An 18,659-nucleotide genomic window follows, 5' to 3' on the forward strand; every position below is an offset into this window, starting at 1 on the left:
TATAGAGATAATATACAGAATCAGTTAAATGTGACACTGGACGTGCTAGTGTCTTCTGAGAGGTTGCTAGGGTGTTCTTGATCGTTGCTACGGTGTTTTTAAGGGGTCATATGATACAAACTCTTGATTAGGGTTAGGGTAAAGATGCAAAGACTAAAGTCTAAAATCCAGAGAAATTCTTTATCAAAGTTTAGACTCGTCCACACCTGAGATTTACACAAATAAACGTTAGACGTGATGTGGAGCTAATAAAGACGTGCTCGCGATGAAGAGAGTGTGTTTGTGTCTGATCACACACACGAGCTCAGACTGAGCCGTTCTCACAGAGGACAGAGACAGACCAACACACACACACACTCGTGTAATAACACCTTGAATCTGTGTTTATTCTCTCTGCACACACACACACACACACATTGATCATGTGACATGGTTTCCCAGAGTTCTCTGTTACTCGGCCGCAGGAGGAGGGATCAGGCCGGCCGCTGCTAACCGTCTCTCGCTGGACAGGAAGTTGAACGTCGCACATGCGTTTGGCTGCGAGGAGAAGCGTTTCTCAGTGTTAGCCTGCTGTAACGTGTCTTTATTAGAGACGAGTGTAGAGACAGAGCTTTACCGTGTCCTGAACCTCCACAGCGATGCCCTTCTTCTTCAGGAAGTCCAGCACGCTTGTATCCAGACGCTCCGTACGAGCCCCCGTCCCCAGCACCAGGATCTCTGTAAGACCACCGCCACTCGCGTTAAACCACAACTACAACTATAATAATAATAATAATAATAATAATAATAATGATGCTTTTATTTTAGCTAGTTGCCAAGGCAACATTTCTTGTATTAATAAAAAGTATTAATAAAATGTATATTCTCTTGATACAAGAGTAAATCTGCACTGTGTACTGATTACTAGTGTTTACATCATCACACAAGCTCGTTAGGGTTATTACTAAATAATACTGAAGATAATAATGAGTAACCTCTGGACAAGTGCAGCAGATCTGTGTGTTTAGTGCATACTGTGATCACAGCAGAAGCTGCAGTGTTTACTGTTTACTGTACTGTTTACTGTAGTGTTTACTGTTTACTGTAGTGTTTACTGTAGTGTTTACTGTTTACTGTAGTGTTTACTGTAGTGTTTACTGTTTACTGTAGTGTTTACTGTAGTGTTTACTGTTTACTGTAGTGTTTACTGTTTACTGTAGTGTTTACTGTAGTGTTTACTGTTTACTGTAGTGTTTACCATTTACTGTAGTGTTTACTGTAGTGTTTACGGTTTACTGTAGTGTTTACTGTAGTGTTTACTGTTTACTGTAGTGTTTACTGTAGTGTTTACTGGTTACTGTAGTGTTTACTGTTTACTGTAGTGTTTACTGTTTACTGCAGTGTTTACTGTAGTGTTTACTGTTTACTGTAGTGTTTACTGTAGTGTTTACTGGTTACTGTAGTGTTTACTGTAGTGTTTACTGTTTACTGTAGTGTTTACTGTAGTGTTTACTGGTTACTGTAGTGTTTACTGTTTACTGTAGTGTTTACTGTTTACTGTAGTGTTTACTGTAGTGTTTACTGTTTACTGTAGTGTTTACCGTTTACTGTAGTGTTTACTGTTTACTGTAGTGTTTACTGTAGTGTTTACTGTTTACTGCAGTGTTTACTGTAGTGTTTACTGTTTACTGCAGTGTTTACTGTAGTGTTTACTGTTTACTGTAGTGTTTACTGTAGTGTTTACTGTTTACTGCAGTGTTTACTGTAGTGTTTACTGTTTACTGTAGTGTTTACTGTAGTGTTTACTGTTTACTGTAGTGTTTACTGGTTACTGTAGTGTTTACTGTTTACTGTAGTGTTTACTGTAGTGTTTACTGTTTACTGTAGTGTTTACCGTTTACTGTAGTGTTTACTGTTTACTGTAGTGTTTACTGTAGTGTTTACGGTTTACTGTAGTGTTTACTGTTTACTGTAGTGTTTACTGTAGTGTTTACTGTTTACTGTAGTTTACTGTTTACTGTAGTGTTTACTCTAGTGTTTACTGTAGTGTTTACTGTTTACTGTAGTGTTTACTGTAGTGTTTACTGTTTACTGTAGTGTTTACTGTAGTGTTTACTGTAGTGTTTACTGTTTACTGTAGTGTTTACTGTAGTGTTTACTGTAGTATTAGAATAGTGTTTACTGTAGTGTTTACTGTAGTGTTTACTGTTTACTGTAGTGTTTACTGTAGTGTTTACTGTTTACTGTAGTGTTTACCGTTTACCGTTTACTGTAGTGTTTACTGTAGTGTTTACTGTTTACTGTAGTGTTTACTGTTTACTGTAGTGTTTACTGTAGTGTTTACTGTTTACTGTAGTGTTTACTGTTTACTGTAGTGTTTACTGTAGTAGTGTTTACTCACCGATGCGTGGCTCCAGCAGATAAAACAGAGACAAACTCTCCACTGTGATGTCTGTGTGATGACCCACCTGCAACAACACACACACACAGTGAACACACACACACACAATCACACAATCACACACACACACACTCTCACACACACACACACACACACAGTGAACACACACACACACACAATCACACACACACACTCACACACACACACTCACACAATCACACACACAAACACACACACTCACTCACACACACACACACACACACACACACACACACACACTCAGTGAACACACACACACACACAGTGAACACACACACTCACTCACACACTCACACACACACTGGTCTGCTCTCACATTCCACTGCAGGACGGCCGGGGGCAGCGCACACACACACACACACACACTCTCACACACATTTACACACACTCTCACACACACACACTCACACACATTTACACACACTCTCACACACACACATTTACACACACACACACACACTGGTCTGCTCTCACGTTCCACTGCAGGACGGCCGGGGGCAGCACACACACACTCACACACACACACACACACACACACTCACACACACACATTTACACACACTCTCACACACACACACTCACACACACACACACACACACTGGTCTGCTCTCACGTTCCACTGCAGGACGGCCGGGGGCAGCGCACACACACACACACTCTCACACACACACACACACACACTCTCACACACATTTACACACACTCACACACACACACAGGTTTCACGTTCCACTGCAGGACGGCCGGGGGCAGCGCACACACACACACACACTCTCACACACATTTACACACACTCACACACACTCACACTCACACACACACACACACACACACACACAGGTCTCACGTTCCACTGCAGGACGGCCGGGGGCAGCGCACACACACACACACACACACTCTCACACACACACACACACACACACACTCTCACACACATTTACACACACTCACACACACACACAGGTCTCACGTTCCACTGCAGGACGGCCGGGGGCAGCGCACACACACACACACACACTCTCACACACACACACACACACACACACACTCTCACACACACTCACACACACACACAGGTCTCACGTTCCACTGCAGGACGGCAGGGGGCAGCACGGCGCAGGGTCCCATCACTCTGTTCCCGCTGATGTTGAATCCGCGCGGGCTGTAGCTGTAGATGACGGCTCCTCCCCCTTCCTTCTGCAGGAGCGACACTGTGGTCCTCTGGTAGAGCTCGTCATCGGCGGGACCGAGCCTGTGGCGGCGCGCCTGAGACACTCTACAACACACAAACAGTTATGTGCAGCACACAACAGAGCCCATGTGCTGAACACTGCATCCCACAATGCACTGCGCTTGACCTTCTACTGATTTGATTTGACTTAAAAAGTACTTTTACACACAAACAATTATTTTATATTCAGAAATCCTTTTATATCTGAAATCACTGCACACCACAAGCATGACAAGGTGATGTAACAATTTAGCAAAGACTGTCTGAATACTGTCTCAGTTCTCGGTATATACTATAAACAGAGCACACGAGAGCTGCAGAACACCGTTTACCGGCTCAGAGCCGGAAGAAGCCAAGAACCGAGCCGCAGTCCGTGAACGGATCCCGGTGACAGGAGCCTTGCGCAGCTGACGGCGGCCATGACGCACGGAACCCACGAGTGCGCGCAGACGGACACGCGCATCGGTGATGACAACATCCTGCGCAATGACAGTTCTCTTGCGCAAATGATCATCTTTAACCCTTTATAGGTTCATTTCTGTATATGTTATCGTTCATATTCGCCATTTATGAAATGTTTATTGATAATTTATTTTTATAGTAGGTTACATGTCAATATTCACACATAAATATCCAGTTATTTTTTTATTTAAACTCGAGCATCTCAGTATTCCCGTGAATCAGCTGCCCAGGTTCGGAGTTCGATTATTTTCCCTTGAGTGCGCGTGACTGCCTGTGCGCGCGCCCGCTGTCGTGTTTACTGGCTGCGGTTCTCCAGCTCGCGCACTCGCACGATCTGAGCGTGTTATGATCGCGTTGCTTGTGTTTATATCGTTGCTCTGAGTGCGACGGACGCGTCAGTGCGGGGGAAACGGCCGGTTTGATGATGTATCGATCCCTGTTCGCCTTCAGCTCGGCGGAGCGGAACGCGCTGCGCTTCCCCGCGGGAGAGTCTTTCCTCGTCCTCGAGCGCAGCAGCGCGCACTGGTGGCTCGCGACGCGCTGCAGCTCCGGAGAGACCGGCTACATCCCCGCCTCATACATCGAGAAAATACCGGTGAGACGGACAAATATATTCGTGTGCGTGCGTTTGTGTGCGCGTGCGTGCGTGCGTGAGTGTGTAAATACACATAATTTTTGTTATGTAATGTTTTAGAATATTATTTTTCATTGTATTGATTATTACATGTTTGTACTTTACATTTGTATGTCATATATAATGTATTATATTCCTATATGCAATTTTTATTTTATTTTTTATATATAATTGTATGTAATATTTTATTCATAAAATAATAGTGTGTAATATTTTGTGCAATATTACAGAATCATATTTAATTTAGTATTACGTTTATATATATTTTTGTCATATTATATAATTTTTATAACGTATTGGGTTATATTCTAATAACATGTATTTTTATATTATATCAATATATTATTATATTGCTTTATATTTCTTTATATTTTGATTTTTGTAAATTATTGTATTTTTATGTGACAATAAATTATAACGTTTTTATAATACAGATCATAGAGTATAATTCAGATGTAAATACATATGTTAATATTATAGAATCTTATGGATTTATTATTATTATGTTTTTATATATTATATTGGGTTGTAGATTAGATTAGATTTAACTTTATTGTCACTGCACATGTAGGTAAAAGACAACGAAATGCAGTTAGCATCTAACCAGAAGTGCAATAAGCAGTAAGTACAGAATATACAAGGTCTACAATATGTACAATAACTATACAGATAAGTATTATGGGCATAATTTACAGATTTCAAATACTATTAGCATGATATACAGATAGGTGTAGTATGAACATACTATACAGATGAATTATGTAAAAGTATAGTACAGTATAGGCAGAACTATGAACATATGAACATAATTACACTATTGCAATGGACAGTAAAGTGCATAGAAAATATTTCAGTGTGCAAATGGATTATACAGTGTTCCTGGACAAACCGACAGTAGTGCAAGTAATAACAAGTTACTGTTTTAAGCTTGTTGTAAATAAATAAATCAGTCAGATGTAGTTTTGAAGAGGGGGAGGAGTCTATGTGTGGTGTGGGGGGTGTTGAGGGGTGTCAGAGGGCAGAGTTCAGCAAGGAGACAGCTTTAGGGAAAAAGCTGTTCCTGAATCTTGTGGTTCTTGTTCGGAGGCTCCTGAAGCACCTCCCAGAGGGCAAGAGATTAAACAGTCCGTGGTCAGGGTGAGACGAGTCCTTGAGAATGCTGCGAGCTCGACGTAGACAGCGTTTCCTCTGGATGTCCTCAAGAGCAGGAAGTGGTGTCCCTGTGATGCGCTGGGCAGTTTTCAACACACTCTGCAGTGCCTTGCGGTCAGCCACTGAGCAGTTCCCATACCAGACTGTGATGCAACTGGTCAGGATGCTCTCGATCGCACACCGGTAAAAGTTCACCAGGATGGATGAAGACAGCTGGTTCTTCTTCAGTGTCCTGAGGAAGAAAAGGCGCTGGTGAGCCTTCTTGACCAGGCTGGAGGTGTTTGTAGTCCAGGACAGGTCCTTCGAGATGGTGGTTCCCAGGAACTTGAAGCTGGACACACGTTCTACAGCCAGCCCGTTAATGTGGATGGGGTCATGCGTGCTTCCTTTCTTCTTCCTGAAGTCCACAATGAGCTCCTTTGAGTCTTATTGGTGTTAAGGAGCAGGTTGTTATCAGCGCACCATGTGGCCAGGTGCTGTACCTCTTCCCTGTAGGTTGTCACTGATGAGGCCAATCACCGTGGTGTCATCTGCAAACTTAATGATGGAGTTGGATCCATGCACAGGCTTGCAGTCGTGGGTGTAAAGGGAGTAGAGGAATGGGCTCAGCACACAGCCCTGTGGTACGCCAGTATTAAGTGTGATGGTGGTGGAGTGGGTGTGGCCTGACCGAACATGCTGAGGCCTGTTGGTCAGAAAGTCCATAATCCAGTTGCAGAGGGAGGTGTTGATGTCCAGGTCTCCAAGTTTTGTGGTCAGCTTGGAGGGAATGACGGTGTTAAATGCTGAACTGAAGTCAACAAACAACATCCTAACATACGTGTTGTTATTGTCCAGGTGTGTGAGTGCAGAGTGCAGCACTGTGCATACTGCATCCTCTGTTCTCCTATTTCTGCGGTAGGCAAATTGGTGTGGGTCCAGTGTGGGTGGGAGGCAGTCTTTGAGATGTGCTAGGACCAGTCGCTCGAAGCACTTCATAATGATGGGTGTGAGTGCTACGGGGCGATAGTCATTCAGGCACATTGGGGAGGAGTGTTTCGGTACTGGCACAATGGATGTGGACTTAAAACATGTTGGCACAGTTGCTTGGGTGAGGGACAGGTTGAAAATGTCTGTGAAGACCCCTGCAAGCTGCTCTGCACATGCATTAAGCACACGTCCAGGAATGCCATCAGGGCCAGCAGCCTTGCGTGCGTTGATCCGGCTCAGTGCAGTGTGGACATCTGTGGAGGTGAGTTTAAGGGGTTGGTGGTCTGCTGAGTGTGTAATTTTGGTGGCCGTCTCCTTGCTGTCACTGTTGAAGCAAGCATAAAAGTCATTTAGCTCGTTAAGGAAGGAAACGTCTGTGACCGTTGGAGTGAAGTTGATTGACTTGTAGTCACTGATGATCTGTATGCCCTGCCACATGCATCGTTTTCCAGAAACAGATAAATCATGCCTGGGAGGTTTTTCTGCGTATTCTGCAGCGTCTCTGGTTTCTTGTCCCGCTAGAGGCTCCTCTTACTCTATATATACACATACATACTGTGAGACACACATCAGTGCTGAACTCAGTCTCTGCACAAGATGAATCTGCCTGTGAACGTTTGATCTGATGATGGTGGTGACAATGGTAATGTTGATTATGATGATGATGGCGGTGATGACAATGATGATGATGGTGAAGGTGATGGTGATTATGTTGACGGTGATGATGATGATGATGATGATGATGATGATAACGTGATGACGGTGATGGTGATGATCATGTTGACAGTGGTGATGATGGTGATGTGCTGATGATGATGATGGTGAAGGTGATGATGATGATGATGATGATGATGATTTTGATGTTGGTCAATCAATCAATCACCTTTATTTATATAGTGCTTTAAACAAAATACATTGCGTCAAAGCACTGAACAACATTCATTAGGAAAACAGTGTGTCAATAATGCAGAATGATAGTTAAAGACAGTTCATCATTGAATTCAGTGATGTCATCTCTGTTCAGTTAAATAGTGTCTGTGCATTTATTTGCAATCAAGTCAATGATATCGCTGTAGATGAAGTGACCCCAACTAAGCAAGCCAGAGGCGACAGCGGCAAGGAACCGAAACTCCATCAGTGACAGAATGGAGAAAAAAACCTTGGGAGAAACCAGGCTCAGTTGGGGGCAGTTCTCCTCTGACCAGACGAAACCAGTAGTTCAATTCCAGACTGCAGCAAAGTCAGATTGTGCAGAAGAATCATCTGTTTCCTGTGGTCTTGTCCTGGTGCTCCTCTGAGACAAGGTCTTTACAGGGGATCTGTATCTGGGCTCTAGTTGTCCTGGTCTCCGCTGTCTTTCAGGGATGTAGAGGTCCTTTCTAGGTGCTGATCCACCATCTGGTCTGGATACGTACTGGATCCGGGTGACTGCAGTGACCCTCTGATCTGGACACAGACTGGATCTGGTGGCTACGGTGACCTCGGAATAAGAGAGAAACAGACTAATATTAGCGTAGATGCCATTCTTCTAATGATGTAGAAGGTACACGTTATGTGAAGTGTTTCCGGTTCCGGTTTACCTAATTAATGCAGCCTAAAAATCCTTTAACGGATTTGGATATTAAAAGCATATTAGTATGTTATGTGTATGCCAGGTTAAAGAGATGGGTCTCTAGATTTAAACTGCAAGAGTGTGTCTGCCTCCCAAACAATGTTAGGGAAGATATTCCAGAGTTTAGGCGCCAAATAGGAAAAGGATCTGCCGCCCGCAGTTGATTTTGATATTCTAGGTATTATCAAATTGCCTGAGTTTTGAGAACGTAGCGGACGTAGAGGAGTATAATGTAAAAGGAGCTCATTCAAATACTGAGGTGCTAAACCATTCAGGGCTTTATAAGTAATAAGCAATATTTTAAAATCTATACGATGTTTGATAGGGAGCCAGTGCAGTGTGGACAGGACCGGGCTAATATGGTCATACTTCCTGGTTCTAGTAAGAACTCTAGCTGCTGCATTTTGGACTAGCTGTAGTTTGTTTACTAAGCGTGCAGAACAACCACCCAGTAAAGCATTACAATAGTCTAACCTTGAAGTCATAAATGCATGGATTAACATTTCTGCATTTGACATTGAAAGCATAGGCCGTAATTTAGATATATTTTTGAGATGGAAAAATGCAGTTTTACAAATGCTAGAAATCTGGCTTTCTAAGGAAAGATTGCGATCAAGTAGCACACCTAGGTTCCTAACTGATGACGAAGAATTGACAGAGCAACCATCAAGTCTTCGACAGTGTTCTAGGTTATTACAAGCAGAGTTTTTAGGCCCTATGATTAACACCTCTGTTTTTTCTGAATTTAGCAGTAAGAAATTACTCGTCATCCAATTTTTTATATCGATTATGCATTCCATTAGTTTTTCAAATTGGTGTGTTTCACCGGGCTGCGAGGAAATATAGAGCTGAGTATCATCAGCATAACAGTGAAAGCTAACACCATGTTTCCTGATGATATCTCCCAAGGGTAACATATAAAGTGTGAAGAGTAGCGGCCCTAGTACTGAGCCTTGAGGTACTCCATACTGCACTTGTGATCGATATGATACATCTTCATTCACTGCTACGAACTGATGGCTGTCGTGTAAGTACGATTTAAACCATGCTAATGCACTTCCACTGATGCCAACAAAGTGTTCAAGTCTATGCAAAAGAATGTTGTGGTCAATTGTGTCAAACGCAGCACTAAGATCCAATAAAACTAATAGAGAGATACACCCACGATCAGATGATAAGAGCAGATCATTTGTAACTCTAAGGAGAGCAGTCTCAGTACTATGATACGGTCTAAATCCTGACTGGAAATCCTCACATATACCATTATTCTCTAAGAAGGAATATAATTGTGAGGATACCACCTTTTCTAGTATCTTGGACAGAAAAGGGAGATTCGAGATTGGTCTATAATTAACAAGTTCTCTGGGGTCAAGTTGTGTTTTTTTATGAGAGGCTTAATAACAGCCAGTTTGAAGGTTTTGGGGACATATCCTAATGACAATGAGGAATTAATAATAGTCAGAAGAGGACCTATGACTTCTGGAAGCACCTCTTTTAGGAGCTTAGATGGTATAGGGTCTAACATACATGTTGTTGGTTTAGATGATTTAACAAGTTTATACAATTCTTCCTCTCCTATAGTAGAGAATGAGTGGAACTGTTCCTCAGGGGGTCTATAGTGCACTGTCTGATGTGATACTGTAGCTGACGGCTGAATGGTTGCAATTTTATCTCTAATAGTATCGATTTTAGAAGTAAAGTAGTTCATAAAGTCATTACTGTTGTGGTGTTGGGAAATGTCAACACTTGTTGAGGCTTTATTTTTCGTTAATTTAGCCACTGTATTGAATAAATACCTGGGGTTATGTTTGTTTTCTTCTAAAAGAGAAGAAAAGTAATCAGATCTAGCAGTTTTTAATGCTTTTCTATAGGATATGCTACTTTCCCGCCAAGCAATACGAAATACCTCTAGTTTTGTTTTCCTCCAGCTGCGCTCCATTTTTCGGGCTGCTCTCTTTAGGGTGCGAGTATGCTCATTATACCATGGTGTCAAACTGTTTTCCTTAACCTTTCTTAAGCGTAAAGGAGCAACTGTATTTAAAGTGCTAGAAAACAGAGAGTCCATAGTTTCTGTTACATCATCAAGTTGTTCTGAGGTTTTGGATATGCTAAGGAATTCGGATACATCAGGAAGATAACGTAAAAAGCAGTCTTTTGTGGTAGAAGTGATGGTTCTTCCATACTTGTAACAAGAAGTAGAATTTACAATTTTGGCTATATGAAGTTTACACAGAACTAAATAATGATCTGAGATATCATCACTTGGCTGAATAATTTCAACACTATCAACATCAATTCCATGTGACAGTATTAAATCTAGAGTATGATTTCGACAATGAGTAGGTCCTGAAACATGTTGTCTAACACCAATAGAGTTCAGAATGTCTATAAATGCTGATCCCAATGCATCTTTTTCATTATCGACATGGATATTAAAATCACCAACTATTAAGACTTTATCTGCAGCCAGAACTAACTCGGATGTAAAATCACCAAACTCTTTAATAAAATCTGTATGGTGCCCTGGTGGCCTGTGTACAGTAGTGGTGATAACATGATGACGGTGATGATGATGATGGCAGTGATGATGATGTTGACAGTGGTGATGATGATGCTGTTGTTGATGATGATGACGGTGGTGATGATGATGGTGCTGATGATGATGATGACGGTGGTGATGATGATGGTGCTGATGATGAGGATGTTGATGGTGGTGATGATGGTGGTGATGATGGCGGTCATGACGATGATGGCGGTTATGTTGATGGTGGTCATGACGATGATGGCGGTGATGATGATGGTGAAGGTGATGATGTGATGATGATGGTGATTATTTTGATGTTCGTGATGATGGCGTGATGACGGTGATGGTGATGATCATGTTGACGGTGATGATGATGATGATGATGGTGATGTGATGATGATGATGATGATGATGATGATGATGATGAAGGTGATGCCGTTGTTGATGATGATAATGATATTGATGATGGTGACATCTCATCAGGCTCCAGAGCAGGACGAGGTGCTGCAGTCTGTTGATCGAGCCATTGAAGCCATTCACAATGTGGCCATGACCAACGGAGGCAAATACAACCTGGAGCAGAGAGACATCCTGCAGTGAGTACAATACAATACATTTATTATATTTTATATTACACATCTATGTTTTATTAAATCATGACATTTTGTTATATTATATAATATTTTCTTATAATATATAATATTTATATTTTTATATATAAGTTTATTCTTACACATTTATAGTTATATTAATATATTATTATAATGCATAATAGTTACATTTTTCTTTATTATTATATTTTTACATTTATACATAATATTAAAGAGATAGTTCACTCAAAAATCATAATTATGTCATTAATAACTCATCCTCATGTCGTTCCAAACCCGTGAGACCTCCGTCTATCTTCAGAACACAGTTTAAGATATTTTAGATTTAGTCCGAGAGCTCTCAGTCCCTCCATTGAAGCTGTGTGTACGGTCTACTGTCCATGTCCAGAAAGGTAAGAAACACATCATCAAAGTAGTCCATGTGACATCAGAGGGGCAGTTAGAATATTCTGAAGCATCGAAAATACATTTTGGTCCAAAAATAGCAAAAACTACAACTTTATTCAGCATTGTCTTCTCTTCCGTGTCTGTTGTGAGCGAGTTCAAAACAAAGCAGTTTGTGATATCCGGTTCATGAACGAATCATTCAATGTAATCTTTTTGAACCAGTTCACCAAATCGAACTGAATCGTTTGAAACGGTTCGCGTCTCCAATACGCATTAATCCACAGATGACTTAAGCTGTTAACTTGTTCATGCACTCAAACAGTGACTGACTGAACTGCTGTGAAGAGAGAACTGAAGATGAACATCGAGCCGAGCCAGATAATGAACAACAGACTGACTCGTTCTCTTTATATAATTTATATATTATATTAAATATTATATAGCACTTATAATTTTATATATATGTGACCCTTCACAGGAAGTTGATCCACCACAGGAAGGAGACGGTGTCCCGCAGAAGCCCGACTCCATCCGGTCACAAGCAGAAGATCCCGTCCTCCTCCAGTGAGGTGTCACTGAGCCGCAGGCCGCAGCCTCCCAACGGTCTGAGTCGAACCTACAGCTGCCAGGGCAGCGAGACCACGTCCGAGCGTCCCGCTAGTGTTCCTGGACTCTATCAGGTACAGCAGACACCTGCGCTCTGATGACCCCCATCCCTGTGTTCCTGCTGATTGTATGTTTCGGCCGCAGGTTCCTCCTCAGCCTCGCAGAGCAGCACCAGTGACTCCGCCTCCTCCGGAGAAACACCGCGAGTTACGACGCAACGGTGGGTGCTGGAAAAACCTCGGCCGACACGCTCCCGTTACTCTGCACATGACTGACTGAACGTATCTCTCTCTACAGATCCAGAAGTGCCACTGAGAGTTTCCTCCACAAGCCCCGCCCCCAGCTCTGTCCCTCCCACTGGACCCTCTCTGTCTGTCAGCTCCGCCTCCTTAGACTCCAGCTCCTCCCATTCTGGAGTTTCCTCAGATGTCAGTCTTCCCAGCGTTAGCAGCACTCCGCCCCCTGTGCCAAAACGAGGCAAGGCTCCGCCCCCTCCTCTGCCTGACCGATCCCCTCAGGTAGAGCCTTGTAAAAAGAGTTCACAGGCTCCGCCCCCTCCCATACCTGATCAGTCTCCAGACCCTTCTAAAAAGAGCCCAGCGCCTCAGCCAATCAGTCAACAGCCTACCGCCGAACACCAATCAGACGCGGAGTGGCCACTGGCTCCGCCCCCTGGTTCTCTCAGTGCTCCTAGTAGCCCCACCCAGTCTGCAGCCGTTCCCATGACGATCGGAGCGGAACTGATCGAACTGGTGCGCAAGAACACGGGCCTTAGTTACGAGCTGTCTCGTGTTGCCGTGGGCGTGGTGGTGGGTCACCTGCAGGGCGTGTTGCCGAGGGCGAGGGCGGACCTGGAGCAGGTGCTGCTGTCTCTGGTGGAGAGTAAGGTTAGTATCTGGTGAGTACTGGAGTCGATCTGTCTCTGGCTCAGCTGCTGAAGCGGTGTCTGGTGTGTGTCGTCAGGATCTGGGCTCGGCGCTGCCGCTCGGACAGGTGTGTCACGACGAGCAGCGGCTGCAGGTGATCTTTAGTGATCTAGCGCGACACCGTGACGACTCGCAGCAGCGCAGCTGGGCTCTGTACGAAGATCACGCGCTCATCGCATGTTACCTGGAGGAGTTACTGCAGATACTGGTGAGACATGCTCATATCACACTATATCTGTATATCAACTGTGTCATGTTCATACAGTAATGTGTGTGTTTCTTTCAGACTGACGCGGATCCTGAGGTGTGTAAGAAGATGTGTCGCGTGAACGAGTACGAGCCGGTTCTGTCGCTGGTGTCGTATTATCAGATGGTGAGCGCTCTGATGATTACACCGAGAATGATAACTATAGCCATAAATGTAATAATAACTATTCTTATAGTGTTAACGATAATGCTAACACTATCTAAAACAATAGTAACGAGGACTGTAATGAATACCATACTTAACTGTACTTATAATTCTTAACGGTAACTATAACGATAATTGCAGCTATCGTTATGATTATTATTGCAGGTACAGTTGTCATTATAGTTGAGGTGATAACTACACAAAACTATAATGACAATTGTAAAAAATAACTAGAAGAATAATGATGATGGCTATGGTAAATATAATAATAATTATAAATGTAGTTGATAACGATAACTCTAACAATAGCTATGATGATAACTACGAGTATAAATATAATGACAACTATATTCATGTCCACACTAATGAACAATAATATTCTGTTTATTGTAAGAACAGATTCTGATTGGCTGTCAGTGTTCTCCTGTGCTGTTATCATTTAAGTGTGGTGTGACGTCACTATTCGCTTGTTAAGTCTGACGTCTCGTAGCAGCGCCTCCGTGTCCAAACGCTCTATCAGTTACCATGAGAAAACAACAAAAGGTGCTAATATAAACTCACAATGTGATAGAATACTAGGGAAAAATTTATAATCTTAACCTTTAACTCCATACCGAAGTACCTGATAGCCAGACAATGAAAATATAAATATTAAAAAAATATATAAAAAATTATTTGTGTTAGGGACGCTGTGAGCACGGAGACTGTAGTGTATAGCGTAAGTTTGAAAGCGTTTAGCTTAAATGATTAATATGAATAAACAGTGCTCATAAACGGCTGCTGAGGTCGTATTCTCAAGTGAAGCGAGTTGAGGCTTGGACCCGGAAACAGCGCTTCTTACGTCATCACTTAACAACCGAATTCACTACTAGAGTGAAGATTGAAACGTTATTGGTATTGGTTTAATTATTGTTATAGTTAACGTTCCAGTTATTGTTACTGTTATAGTTAACATTATCCTTGTAGTTATCTTTATAGATGTGTGTAGACTGCATTGTTCTCTTGTGATCATTAAACTCTACAGTTGTGGTCCTAGTTAGTAGTTGTTTGTAGTGAAGAGTGAAGAGTGAAGAGTGCTGTGTGTGTGTGTGTGTGTGTGTGTGATCTCTCAGGAGCACCGTGTGTCTCTGCGTCTGCTGCTGCTGAAGGTGTTCGGGGCGATGTGTGGTCTGGACGCGGCGCTCATCTCCACCCTCCTGAACTCTGTCCTGACCATGGAGCTGGCCAGGGACCTGCAGACGGACACTCAGGGTGAGACGCGCTCCTCCTCTGAGCTTGTGTGTGTGTGTGTGTGTGTGTGCGGTCAGCTGACTGTGTTCTGTGTGCAGAGCATGAGAAGATGTGCTACAGCGCGCTGCTGATGGCCATGATCTTCAGCAGAGGAGAGCAGATCCCGCTGCATCACTACGGTAAGAGAGACGCTCGCACCGCTGGAGGCTCCGGTGCTGCTGACCGCTGACTGACCTGTCCCTCTCTGTCTCAGAGCATCTGAACGCTGATTTCCTGCAGTTCCTGCTGGACGTGATTGAGGACGGCTTGCCCTCTGACCCCACAGAGCAGCTGCCGGACCTCTTCATCAACCTGCTGCTGGCCTTCAACCTGCACCTGAGCGGTACATCACTCGACACAGAACCGTCAGTGTGTCGTCTCTGTCTCTCTCTTGACCTGTGCTTGTGTGTCTGCTGCCCCCTGCAGTCCCGGAGAGTAACATGGTGATGCAGGCGCTGACCAAGAGACACAATGTGAAGATTCTCACCGAGAAACTACTGCTACTGCTCAACAGAGGAGGTGACGCACACACACTCGCACAAACAAACACTCAGACACATGCACACACACACATGCACACACACACACACACACACACTCGCACAAACAAACACTCAGACACATGCACACACACACATGCACACACACACTCACACACACACTCGCACAAACAAACACTCAGACACATGCACACACACACATGCACACACTCACACACACACTCGCACAAACAAACACTCAGACACATGCAGACACACACATGCACACACACACACACACACACAAACAAACACTCAGACACATGCACACACACACACACACACACACACACACTCGCACAAACAAACACTCAGACACATGCAGACACACACATGCACACACACACACACACACACTCACACAAACAAACACTCAGACACATGCACACACACACATGCACACACACACACTCACACACACACTCACACAAACAAACACTCAGACACATGCACACACACACATGCACACACACACACACACACACTCACACAAACAAACACTCAGACACACACACACACACTCAGACACTCGCACACAGACACACACACACGGACACACACAAACACACACACACACACTCAGACACTCGCACACAGACACACACACACACACAGACAAACACTCACACACACACACACACACTCACACACTCAGACACACTCACACACAGTAGAGCTGCTGCAGTGATGTGTGTGTGTGTGTGTGTGTGTGTGTGTGTGTGTGTGTGCAGGGGACCCGGTGTGTGTGTTCGATCACGCTCCTCCTGCTCCTCACTCCGTGCTCAAGTTCCTGCAGGATGTGTTCTCCAGTCGAGACACGGCTGATATCTTCTACCACAGCGACCTGATGGTGATGATCGACATCGCAGTGAGACAGATCTCAGACCTGTGCCCCGGGGACCGAGTGAGACACACTCCTCACACACCAGACCCAGACCCTGAAGAAGTGCAGCACCTGTAACCTGTGTGTGTGTGTGTGTGTGTCCTCAGATGCGGATGGAGTATCTGTCTCTCATGCTGGCCCTCATGCGCTCCACGGACTACCTGGAGCACCGGCACCGTCTGAGCGACCTGCAGGGGGCGCTGCAGAGGATCCTGGGAGAAGAGGAGGATTGTGGGGAGGATCGGGGCTCCAGCAGACAGATGGACAAACTCATCGTGCAGCAGATGCTCCAGGAGTTCCCTCAGATCAATAGAAACTGAGTGTGTAGACTAGATCTGTGTCCTGCTCGTCTTAAACTCTCACACATCTGCTTCACGAGCTCCGACTGTTCCCACACATGACCGAGTTACTGACCCTAACCCTTGACCTCTGACTGACCCCGCCCCCTTCAGCAGTGAGTGTATTAATGCAGAGATCTGTGTCTGATGCAGCTTCATGTGAAATGATCTATTTTTCCTCGTATGTTTTTGTTCAGAAGGGAAACGCTAACAATATATTTTCTCAGTGTTGAAAGACTAATAAAATGCTGCCATCCTAATGCACCTAAAACGAGTGTCTGTTTAGTTTTTTTAAACATATGGGAGCTTGTTTCATACCCAATATTAATCTCACATTTTAGACTGTATCTTTTAATTCTGAGGAAAACTGTGAGATATAAACAGAATTCTGATTTTACATCTGACAGTTCTGACTTCTTTTCCCTTAAAACGGGTTAATAATAATAATAATAATAAAAAGCTAAGTACATATTTTATCTCAATTCCCCTCAGAGTTTCGAGTTTTTATCTTGCAATTTTAAAAGAATTGAGTAAAAGATTGAACTCTAAGAAAAAAATCCATTTACATTTGTTTTTTTGTTTTTTTTTAATCCGTGACAATACGTTTAATTTATGAGATATTACGCATAAGATAATTTAGACAAAAAGGTTTCATGAGTTGCGTCTTGTTAGTGTTACAGCTCGTGAGTTTCCACCCGGACGCTTTAAAGCGACGCACCGCGGCTGTTTCTCTGATAAATCACGTGCTCTTTCTTTCAGCAGTGGCTCATAGATACCAGTCTCCATTCAAATCACACAACGGCCTGAATAGTGCCAGAGACAGATTGTTAAGAGACACGGAATTATAAATAAACGGTATATAGTTATCACCAGGGGTGGTTCTAGGGTGAGTGGAGATCCGGGGCTTAGCCCAGAAAAACCCATGTATGTGAATTTTTATTTTAATAAATCAAGATTTACCTTGTTTAAAATATACAAAAACAATAAAAACAAAAACAAATTTAAAACATTTTATTTAAAAGTATTGAGGAAAATACATTTGCTTTTTGCAAACAAAAATTAAGAATTGCAAAACAAATGAAAGGGCGCGAAAGCAATTATTTTGCAATACATATTTTCCATGGTCATATCTATTAATTTATTTGCAACACTGATTTTATTTTGCGTGTAAGTCTCAGGCGGCAAGGAAGTCGACCGGAAGTTGAAGTCGGCTGCGTGCTGCCATCTTGTAGCAGAACTTCAAAACCACGCGACTCCTCTTTTACGGTCTATGGTCAGTCTAGTTTGAGCTTGCGATACCATTTTTATCTTTGCGCTTCACTTTTCTGCACGTCACTGTTCTGACCTGGGGGCGGAGTCAATGGACGGGGGCGTGTACAACATGCCTCCATGGAAGTGACGTCATCGGCCCTAGCCGCAGCTCACTGATCCAGGTCCTGTCATGATGAGCAGAGACTTTCGAGTGGATCATTTATTTTTATTCAATAGCATTAAAACATTCATGTTTGTTTTATTTACTTTATTAACAAATGTATGTGTATTAGCAGCATTTGCTCAAGTTAAAGAAGTTAACATGAACATCTGCTGTTTATTTCTCTCGATGTGCACACTTTTATAGCATTATGTGTATTGGGATCGCAAATCATTTGAGTCAGCTCGGGAGTTCAGCGGGATCGCGAATCAT

General features: G+C 43.3%; 2 protein-coding genes across 2 annotated transcripts; one reads left to right on the forward strand and one right to left on the reverse strand.

The window, feature by feature from the left end:
- Positions 1-163: 163 nt before the first annotated feature.
- Positions 164-4,141, reverse strand: LOC113097729 (NADH dehydrogenase [ubiquinone] 1 alpha subcomplex assembly factor 3). Its single transcript, XM_026262983.1, has 5 exons — positions 3,984-4,141; positions 3,504-3,696; positions 2,381-2,447; positions 617-717; positions 164-537 (listed from the first exon to the last, which is right to left on the reverse strand). Exons 1-5 carry the CDS (start codon positions 4,127-4,129, stop codon positions 451-453), a joined length of 594 nt encoding a protein of 197 aa, XP_026118768.1. The 5' UTR covers positions 4,130-4,141; the 3' UTR covers positions 164-450.
- Positions 4,142-4,375: 234 nt separating this feature from the next.
- Positions 4,376-17,246, forward strand: LOC113097726 (NCK-interacting protein with SH3 domain-like). Its single transcript, XM_026262979.1, has 13 exons — positions 4,376-4,708; positions 11,488-11,600; positions 12,481-12,682; positions 12,753-12,828; positions 12,906-13,495; positions 13,572-13,742; positions 13,821-13,907; positions 15,059-15,197; positions 15,275-15,355; positions 15,430-15,558; positions 15,642-15,734; positions 16,486-16,658; positions 16,745-17,246. Exons 1-13 carry the CDS (start codon positions 4,535-4,537, stop codon positions 16,955-16,957), a joined length of 2,241 nt encoding a protein of 746 aa, XP_026118764.1. The 5' UTR covers positions 4,376-4,534; the 3' UTR covers positions 16,958-17,246.
- Positions 17,247-18,659: the final 1,413 nt, after the last annotated feature.

This window comes from Carassius auratus, unplaced genomic scaffold (assembly GCF_003368295.1).
Source record: "Carassius auratus strain Wakin unplaced genomic scaffold, ASM336829v1 scaf_tig00216384, whole genome shotgun sequence".
Lineage (NCBI taxonomy): Eukaryota > Metazoa > Chordata > Actinopteri > Cypriniformes > Cyprinidae > Carassius > Carassius auratus.

Excerpts from the sequence above, each read along its gene's own strand:
- LOC113097726 (XM_026262979.1), top strand. The coding sequence starts at position 4,535 with ATGATGTATCGATCCCTGTTCGCCTTCAGCTCGGCGGAGCGGAACGCG. Across the intron at positions 11,601-12,480 it reads GAGCAGAGAGACATCCTGCA|GAAGTTGATCCACCACAGGA; the intron begins GTGAGTACAATA and ends GACCCTTCACAG. Across the intron at positions 12,829-12,905 it reads CCGCGAGTTACGACGCAACG|ATCCAGAAGTGCCACTGAGA; the intron begins GTGGGTGCTGGA and ends CTCTCTCTACAG.
- LOC113097729 (XM_026262983.1), bottom strand. The coding sequence starts at position 4,129 with ATGTTGTCATCACCGATGCGCGTGTCCGTCTGCGCGCACTCGTGGGTT. Across the intron at positions 3,697-3,983 it reads CTTCTTCCGGCTCTGAGCCG|AGTGTCTCAGGCGCGCCGCC; the intron begins GTAAACGGTGTT and ends TGTGTGTTGTAG. Across the intron at positions 718-2,380 it reads TCTGCTGGAGCCACGCATCG|AGATCCTGGTGCTGGGGACG; the intron begins GTGAGTAAACAC and ends GTGGTCTTACAG.